Source organism: Tiliqua scincoides, chromosome 2 (assembly GCF_035046505.1).
Source record: "Tiliqua scincoides isolate rTilSci1 chromosome 2, rTilSci1.hap2, whole genome shotgun sequence".
Classification (NCBI taxonomy): domain Eukaryota; kingdom Metazoa; phylum Chordata; class Lepidosauria; order Squamata; family Scincidae; genus Tiliqua; species Tiliqua scincoides.
In genome coordinates, this window is record NC_089822.1 from 187,628,298 (window position 1) to 187,638,073 (window position 9,776).

General features: G+C 41.6%; 1 protein-coding gene across 1 annotated transcript; it reads left to right on the top strand.

Moving 5' to 3' along the window:
• The first annotated feature begins 728 nt into the window (after positions 1-728).
• Positions 729-9,377, top strand: TXNDC15 (thioredoxin domain containing 15). The gene is made up of 5 exons (XM_066616419.1): positions 729-882; positions 2,298-2,788; positions 5,339-5,502; positions 7,148-7,278; positions 8,058-9,377. The coding sequence occupies exons 1-5, from the start codon at positions 810-812 to the stop codon at positions 8,252-8,254; spliced, it is 1,056 nt and encodes a 351-aa protein (XP_066472516.1). The 5' UTR covers positions 729-809; the 3' UTR covers positions 8,255-9,377.
• The last annotated feature ends 399 nt before the right edge of the window (positions 9,378-9,776 follow it).

Consider the following 9,776-nt stretch of genomic DNA (forward strand, 5'->3'; position numbering starts at 1 on the left):
CAAAGAAGGAAGGCCCATAGCCAGGGAGATAGACCAGGGACAGGCTGCACTTGCTCCCAGTGTGGAAGGGATTGTCACTCCCGAATCGGCCTTTTCAGCCACACTAGACGCTGTTCCAGAACCACCATTCAGAGCGTGATACCAGTCTTTGGAGACTGAAGGTTGTCTACATATATATATATATACTGCCAGGAAAGTGCATATAGGAGTGCATTCTCAGTCCCTGCTCTAAATATGGGCTTCATCTGTCCCACACCACCCCCCTCCCCACTAGCAATATAAGGTTAATAATTATATCTTATCTTTTGCCTTTCAGTAAGCACTTGCAGGGCAAGTTTAATTTTTATTTTTTTTTAAGGCAAAAACTAAACTGTACTCCCACCCACTCCCCGCTGAAGACTTGGCTTGGAAAGAGCTTGGATTTCTTTTTTCAGTGCTTTCTATAAGGGAAACAATCTCCTGCTGCTTCATTTCTGCAAAACTAACTTTTTTATTCACATTGTCTTTCAGGAGCAAAATGGGAATTTTGCTCATAAACGTACAAATAAATGCACATGGATGTCCCACTTGCTCCCAAGGGTGACTTCTGCTCCTGCGCCCTTCAGGAGCCCCCCAGCCGGGAAAGGCGTCTGTGCAGACCAAAGATCGCCCCGCAGCGACCTTACCAGCAGCCTGCAACCCGGAGGCTTGTCTGCCGAGCGCCCCGGAAGCGGAAAGGCAGGAGGAGCAGGAAGCTGCAGCAGCAGCTGGTGCCGGCTGCGGAGAGAGCGCTCGTCGGCGTCCCTGCGCCCTCCCCCTCCGCGGCGGGGATGGAGAGGTGGTCCTCGCGCGGACGGGGGCAGAGCCTTTGGCTGGCCTGGCTGCTGGGGGGCCTCTGTGCAGGTAAGGCGGGACTGCCGGCCCAAGCCTGTGCCTGTCTACTCAGAAGTAAGTCCCACGAGAGTCAACGGGGCCTACTCCCAGGAAAGTGTGGGTAGCATTGCAGCCTCGGGCTCCGCTCCTGTCCACACTGACCTGGGAGAAAGCCCCATTGACTAACGAGACTGACACCTGAGTAGGCATGCACAGGGTTGGGCTCCATTCAACTTACTCCTCCTCCCTCTATCTTTCTCAGGCTTTGGGAGTAGGAGGCAAGCATGTCCCCCCCTTTGCTTGTGCCTGGAGAGGGGAGGGCTTGGTGAGGCAAAAGTCAGAGCCTGGTGTGTTCTGGACCGTTTCTTGCAGGCCACCTGGTTCTTGGATTTTTTGCAAGCCTGTAGGAGGGCTTAGGTGGTCTGATGATCCTGCACAGAGGGATCTTTGTACGTTCAGTGAGTAAGCGACTCAGGTTAACATAACTCAGTAGCTGATCTTGAGTATGGATTCTTGCTTTTATAACTCTTAACAGAACAATCCTAGGTGTGTCTGCTCAGAAGTAAAGCCCATTTTCCAATGGGATTTACCTGGGAATAAGTCCCGTTAAAGAAAAGGGCCTTACTTCTGAGTAGAAGTAAGGTAGAAGTAGAAGTGTGTATAGGATTGCATCCTAAATCAAATTGGTGACTTACAGGTTACTACTAGCTTTAAGAGAGAGAAAAAAAGTGATAGTAGGCCATTCATTCAGCACCTGATGCTGTCAAATATATGGAGTATGTCTACTTTTCATTATGTCTACTGAAAAAGATTCTCAGTCTTTTTCATCTCAAGGCACACTGATAAGGTGCTAAAATTTGTCAAGGCTCACCATTAGTTTTCTGACAGTTGACAAGGCTCACTGCACTGCTGGCAGGAGTTGGACTCCCACAGTGGCTCTGCTAACAAATGTTCCTACTCCAAACTCCTGTGGTGCACCAGTGGTTGAAAATGACTGGTCTGAAGTGATGGTTAAGGGTATGTTTTGGTTCCTGAAGTGGAAGATTACCAGTGAATGCGCAGGCACAAAATGTGTTTTGCATTCAGTGGTTTGCTATTTTGGAACCCTCTCAAATCATTATTTGTTACAATGGATGGTAAATTTCATCCACTTTTGCATTGTTGAAATAATAGTGGTTTATACTCAGAAAAACAGAACCAAGATAAAAGCTTCTGAATATCCAAGGCTACTTTTTCTCTTTGACCTTGATCATGTGAACAAAACTAGTTCAAGTAATCTGAGGTGTGTTGGAGTATGGAGGTGTGGAGCATGGAAGTGTGTTGTAAGCTGACAAGTAAGCTGAGTCATGGCAGTGATATGAATGAACTCTTCATTCAAACAAATGAAGTTAGATGGATTCATGGTTTACACTCAATGATGCTAAATGTTTTTATATTTTCTATAGGAGTAATTGGAACAGATGAAACTACTGACTTGCCACCTGAAAAACTGAGCCAAACTACCCAGCCATTCATTGTAGAAAGCAGCTCTGTTCACACAAGCAGCAGTGGGCGGAAGGAACCAATACAGTACAGGACTGCAGAAATTGCTGATGCTATGATGGGTAGCAGCCTGCCTGCTGGTCAGCCTGTAGTGCTATCAGTTATTCCAGGTGAGGCAAAGGAAAGGCATGTCTCAGAGTCTGACACAGGCACCTGTGATGCAGCAGTTGATGGTGAATGCAGTACACAGGGTACCATTGCATCTTTAGCACAGCCTGGTTCTCATGCTCAAGAGCAAATAAGAGACCCAGGTGTAATACTGGAGGCAGTGCATCCTTCATCAGCAGAGGATTCTAATAGCACAGATGGTATGAAAACTCCCAAAGTGAATTGTGAGGAAAGAAACATTACGGGAATAACAAACTTCACATTACAAATCTTGAATATTTCTCAAGTAAGTAGAGAGCATTCTAATCAGTTTCTATTTTGTTATTATCCTGTTTTATTTTATGAATATTTTATTCAGGATTACTAATTGTCAGGATTCTGAGCAGCACAACCTTTATTTTAAGTATGGGAAGTATGAGTGGTAATTCAGGGAGGAAAGAGGATGGATTTTGTGATTTATTTCCTTTGTCAATTTTCCTCTAGCCTAAACTTTGAGTGTGTTGAATCACTTTCCTGGACCTCACTTTGAGAAAAAGTCCTTTTTTGGGGTCTGTTTTTTTCATCTGCATGTGTCTTGTACCTCTTATTATAGTTGCACCTTTACAGATTTTTAATTTCAGTTGACTTTTCATAGACCATTAAGAATGAAATCCTAAGCGCTCACTGGGCCAGTGCAAGTCCCTTGACCCAGCCCAGTACTGTTGCAAACATGCTATAAAACACATTTGTGCCTCCTCTGGAGATGGCTGGGCTGGTGCAAGGACCTCTAACCTCTGTGCCACTCCAGGAAGGTAAGGTTACACCAGTTGAGGGCGGCTGGTGCTGGGGTGCATTGGGGAGGGCAGAATGAAGATGAGGGGAAGGCAGGCAGCGGGCAGACTGGTGGGCAGACAACTTGGGGAGGGGAGTGGGACCAGACTCTGGCACTTAGGCTGGATCCCAACCCCCATCCCTGTCTGGGTCAGCCCAGTGTGGGCCACTCAGATCTGCATCAGTGATTTTGCTGGAGCAAATCTGAGTAGTCCCATAGAGCTGGCTGTGATGCAACAGGGGTAAGAGGAGTTCATTCCCCTTACTCCAATGTGTGCTGCAGCCAGCCCCAGTCCTGTACTACATACGGGGCAGGCATGCAGGCCTGCCTGTTCCAGTGTGGGTTAGGATTTTGCTGCCTATAGCTTTAAAACTGTTATGGAAATTAATTCCATATTTTGTCTTGAAACTACAATTTGTATTGATGTTTTAGTTTTTTAAGTGTTTTCTTTGAAGCATCTAGTATGTATAGGATACGGTTAATTCAAGCTAGTATAATTAGGCTACATTTTTTTTTTTGAAACAGCCAGTTGGCTGCTTTCCAGTCAGATTCCTCCTATCTGGTTCCTTGATTTTTCTACTGGCCTACCTGCTGGGTTGTCCCTGTTAATTTGGTAGTTTCTCTTATAAAAATTGATGTTTATGTTAATAGACACTTGCAGCAAAGTTGGCTCTTAAACTGTCACTTCCTAGGGTCTGGATCTCCCTTTATGGGAGATGCTTAAGTTTCTCTCTCTCTGGGCCCACCACACTTAAATTATCTTCTTATATAATTATAAATATAATTATAATAAATCATATAATTCAAAGCAATTATATAATTCAAAGCAATTCTTTTTCTTTAAAAGAAAATACAAGCAAAAAACAAACAGCAGGCTTTAGATTGTAATTTGTACCTCTAATGCTGGGGAGAATTACACTTTTCAATATAATAAATTGGTTAATTGGTGATCTTCTAAACATCTTCTAAGGGCTCAATCCTAGCCAGTTTTCCAGCACCAGTGCAGTGACAATGCAACCCCAAGATAAGGGAACAAATGTTCCAATATCTTAAGGAGGCCTCTGTGACTACCTCCCTATCACAGGATGTAGTGCATGCCCCATTGGCACAGCTGCACTGGCGCTGGAAAATTGGATAGGATTGGGCCCTAAATTTTTATTATTGAAATGGTGGTTAAAGTCTCTCTAACTTATATAGTTACAGATTTCCTCTGTAAAGTTATAGTTAGATTACATATTTCCTCTGTAAACCGCTTTGTGAACTTTTCATTAAAAGTCAGTTGGCATCCTTCAGTCTCGGAAGACTATGGTATCGCACTCTGAATAGTGGTTCTGGAACAGTGTCCTCTCCAGTGCGCGAAGCCTGGGTAAGATAGATATGGAGGATAGACTATTACCCATGCAGCAAATCCCCCCTCTCCCTGTCGCTGAAATGGTCCAATGGAAAGGTAGAGGCCAATACGGTTGGTTCCAGCGGTGTCGCAGGAGTTGCCAGAACGTGACTGTGTTCAGCCATGAACTGCCTCAGGGACTCCGGCTCTGGATTTTGCCTCGAGGTTGACTCCTGAAGCCTTTTCCATAACTGGATGTAGCCACAAGGCAGTGGAGGTTTGGGATCAGAGTTTTCCTTCTCTCAGATGAGCTGCCTTCCCAGGCTAACGAGTCGCATCTACCCGGTGGCTGTTTAGTCACCTCTTACGACAAGTACAGCCAAACTGAGGGCCTATTCTTATCCCCAGCCCCCAGGAGAATTTCATTGAAAAGCAGTATATAAATACAATTAATAATAACAATAGGCTTTAAGATTCTTGGTCCAGTAATTGGAAAGAAAGAAGTGTGTGTGTGTGTGTGTGTGTGTGTGTGTGTGTGTGTGTGTGTGTGAGAGAGAGAGAGAGAGAGAGAGAGAGAGAGAGAGAGAGTAGATCTTCCATGTAGATGTTCTTTGCTATGCTCATCAGGAATTAATCTCTAACAGCATGTTGGGTTCATAATAAGAGTTCTTTAATTTTTTCCCCATTTCTTATAGGATTTAATGGAGTTCTTAAATCCGAATGGCACTGATTGTACAATAGTCCTGTTTTATACCCCTTGGTGCCGTTTTTCTGCCAATCTGGCGCCTCACTTTAATTCTTTGCCTCGAGCATTCCCAACTCTTCATTTCTTGGCCTTGGATGCCTCTCAGCATAGCAGGTAGCTTTTATATTCTTTGCTTTTCAGAATTTGTCTGCTGTCATTCTTGTGGTTTGCATTTTTTAAAAATTATTTCATTAGTGTTTTTTTATTAGTGTCTTAAAACAATACATTAATAGTGTAATGATGTGGGCAGATATAAAACACCTTGCCCATAGTGTGAAATCATGGCTTGTTTAGCTCAGCGATGGTTTCGCATTGTGCCTAAACCTTTGTCTACTCACAAACAGTGGTTTTATTTGGGGCCTACGATCCAAACTCTGAAGCTGAGGTTTGAAGTTGATAATGCAAACCATAGTTTTTGCTAACTGGTTTTATGTGGTGGGTGAATTAATAGACTACTGCACTGGTAAATCAGTTCAAGTCACTTTTCTGTCTCAAGAGGCTGCTGCACTATAGAGATGGGATTGAATTTAAGAAGATCTATCCTGAACAGATGGGAAACAAAAGCAGATAAGCATCACTAAATAAGTTTGTGTGTCTGGAAGCTAGAACCAGTACTTTTTAAATTCACATTTACTGTATCCTCTTGTCCAAAATGCTGGTTGCTTAATGCTAAATATGAATTACGGGGGCCCCCCCATATCTGCAGATTCACTTATACGTGGATTGGGTCCACGGCTTCTCGGTGTGCATTAAAAATGTCACTTCCGGTTTCACAAAAAAAAAAAAAAAAAACTAGAAGTGACTTCTTTTTTTTTTTTTTTTTTTTTTTACTCTAAGGCTTAGTATGAGCCTGGCAGAGGCTGTGCCTGGCAGAGGCCATGGACAGGTTCAGAGGACCCTCCAGAGGTGAGGGGAGTGGAGCTCCTCTTGCCTCTGGAGTGTGGGGGGGATTCTCTGGTATCCAGTTTCAGTTAACCACAGAGAGTTCTGAAACAGAATCTCCATGGATTCCAGGGCAAGCCTGTATCTCATATACAGGTCCAGCCTATTTATACTTGGATTTTTTATACACGGATTTGATTCAACATGAATGTCCACTGCAAATGAGAAGGAATGTGCTGATCCCTGGAGAAGGGGAAAAATGCATCCCTTTAAAATCAGTTTAAAAAACTGAACAGTCCTTTAACAATAGCCTCCTTAATGAGAGGGGGGGGGGCAGCTGGCTGACAATTCATCAATCCTTCCTTTCCCCTGAGCATGTGAAAGAAAGGTGATCACTTTGCATTGGTGAAGGGAGGGGCTGAGTGAAGTGCCTTTGTAAGCGCTTGGAGGAGGACTGATTGATGGATTGTCTTCTTAATGACTCTTATCTTGCATCTCAAAGGTCAGCAAGACTGTTTTTAAATCACCAGAGAAAAGAAACTTTGTTTTTTAAATTGATTTGCTGTAGTGCGTTTTTTGCCATCCAAGTGAGGGCTTGGAACAGAACCCACGCGAATAATGGCTCAACCTGTATAGTGATGGTGCATTTTGTCTGTTTCATACCTTACCATGCAGTCACTTGAAGTCTAGGATACTAGTGATCAAAGTGAAAATAAATGCTTTTGCCTGCTACAATACTCTCTGTAACTTTAACAGAGAGAAAATATAATGTTTATAATCCTGTAATAAAGATTAATATACTTAGTTATTTTGTTATAGCGTAAAACAGCACTTTTTAGTAAAACCTACTATTTGTTGTAATCTTATTCATTTACAGTTTATCAACCAGATTTGGAACTGTGGCTGTTCCTAACATCCTTCTTTTTCAAGGAGCTAAGCCTATGGCAAGGTTTAACCATACAGATCGAACTCTGGAAACACTGAAAGCGTTCATTTTTAATCAGACAGGTAGGATTGTCACAATTAACTCACAGCTGTGAAGTTTACAGTATGATATGGCTTAAGACAGGTTTCCAAAGTTTTCGTTGTGATGTCTTAGGGCATTGTGGCACACTCACTGGGGTGCTGCGGGATGTCACCTCTTCTCTGTTCCCCCAGGCACTGACACCTTGGATCTTTTGAGATTCAAGATGGCAGCACCCAAATCTCGTGAGGTTTGGGCATCACAATCTTGGATATCACAAAATCTTGTGAGATTTGAGCGCCAGTCTTGGATCTCTCAAGATTTGGGCACCACCATCTGTTAGCTGTCTTGAATGCCTCTTGAAGATGGGAAAGATGGGATATAAATATTTTAAGTAAATAAAATGATCTCATTTAAGCCTAGATTTCATAAGTTTATTTTATGATCCTGAGTACCTTGATTCAGTATAATAAGGCTTCAGTCTTAGGCAAACTTATTTGGTAGCAGGGTAGATTGATTTTTTTTTAATCAAATTGATTTCAGTTAGTACTTTAAATAATCAGGAAAATAAGACCAATGTAAAGCATTGATCGGATACAAAATTTTCCCTTTACTTAGCTACCTTCCAAATAGTGTATTCCAGTTGATTGCTGTAACCACAAAAATATACTGATTTAAAACAGCTGAGATTATCATGATAGGTGCTGTTTAATGAAATTTCTTGTGCTTAAACCAAGTTGAAAAAAGTAAATACTGCAAATTCTGATTGCATTGTTTTTTGTTTAATTTTGCATCTAGTTAATAAATGAATGTTTTCTTGCAGGGATAGAACCCAAGACTGATGTGGTGGTGACTGAAGAAGATCAAGCAGGTCCCCTGCCTAGCACACTAACTAGAGGAGTAGATTGGCTTCTCTTATTTTCTTTACTATTTCTTATCAGTTTTATTATGTATGCTACTGTTCGAACTGAGAGCATCCGGTGGTTAATACCTGGACAAGATCAGGAGCACCAAGAATGATATGCAAAGTGAGAACTTGAACATTCTGAACGCATAAACTGTATAAAATTGTACATTGGTCTGAGTCTTTGTGATTTCTTGTGAGCTGAAACCTTATGTTGTTAATCATACATTCAAAAGATGGAGCATCACGTGGGAGAAATAACATATGGTATAATTATGGAAAAATGTAGGTGAAAATTGGTTTTAATAAAGTGATGATGAGACAGTTTTCTATAGCTGAAAATATTAACCTGGTATAGATATCCAACTCACTCCAGAATATCTTTTGGGATAATTATGGCTTGTCTATGGTTATGTGATAAAGTACCAGTAAATGTATGGCTGTTTTATATGGTATAAAACTACAAGAAAATTCTGTGTTCTGGAAAATGATTGTAGGAGATTGTCTTGTGAGAAAGCTCCGATGCAAATGTGAGATACATATTTTGGAGAGCCCCTTGCTTGTCCACTGATTTTTGCATCTCAAATGCTCATGTAAACTACATTATTCTTGTGCCTGCAACTGTTGACTGAACTGGTGCTTCCCTACACACACACCCCAAAAAAAGAAAAAAAAGAAAGAAATGCAAGCAAGAGAATTAGCTGTGACCAGATATACCTCATGTAATGTTATCAGATCAACTTGTATTGACACAATTGTACTTTACTGCAATATTCTAATTTATAATGTTGCTGTTAAAGTACTGGAATACTGGAATATTAAGACTTTCAGTAAATTGACATGTTTACATTTGTCTGTGACCTGAAGTTACAATGTAAGTTTCAGCATTTTAAAAGTGCAGAAAGCACCATAGGAAGACAACAAAATAATGAACAATTATAAGTGGGGGTGGAAGATTTATGTTATTTTGTGTTTATATCTAAAATTGCTAGTGTTGCATGGATATGCATTTGTATAGCACTTGATGTCGTTTATAGTACAGCTGTTTGTAATGTGATGTTGCGCTTTAACTAAAATAACTTTATGGGAAGCAACAGCAATCCTATAGGCAGTCACATTCTAAGCAAGAAGAAAATAACATACTGGTTACAATAAAACCAGCTCCATTTCACAATCTGGCAGCAAAGTTTGTGTAATTTTAGTTTAGCAACCTGTTGCAATAAACCCATGAAAGGCTAAGTGTTATAGGCTTTTTTGGTCATTTACATTTGTCTTCTGTGGACCCTTTCCAGCTTAAGAGTACCGTAGTACTGTGGCTTGCAGCAGAACTGTAAGGAATATCCCATGAAAGGTGATACAGCATTTTTTTAGATTTGGATGAGACTGCACGCTCAGAAGAGTGTTATTCAGGGAATTTATAGATATTGGCTGGTATCCAGATATCCATTCAAATCCCTGCTCAGCCATGAAGCTTCCTAGTGACTGGCCAAGGTCACTTATTGCTCAGTTTCACCTACCTCACAGAGTTGTTGTACATAGTTCCTCCCTTCCTTTTGTCCTCAGGCCACCCTGAGCTCCTTGGAAGAAAGGCAGTATAAAAATACTTTAGTCCTTTTGTGGTCTTGTACACATGTAATG

Excerpts from the sequence above, each read along its gene's own strand:
- TXNDC15 (XM_066616419.1), top strand. The coding sequence starts at position 810 with ATGGAGAGGTGGTCCTCGCGCGGACGGGGGCAGAGCCTTTGGCTGGCC. Across the intron at positions 2,789-5,338 it reads AAATCTTGAATATTTCTCAA|GATTTAATGGAGTTCTTAAA; the intron begins GTAAGTAGAGAG and ends CATTTCTTATAG. Across the intron at positions 5,503-7,147 it reads GATGCCTCTCAGCATAGCAG|TTTATCAACCAGATTTGGAA; the intron begins GTAGCTTTTATA and ends ATTCATTTACAG.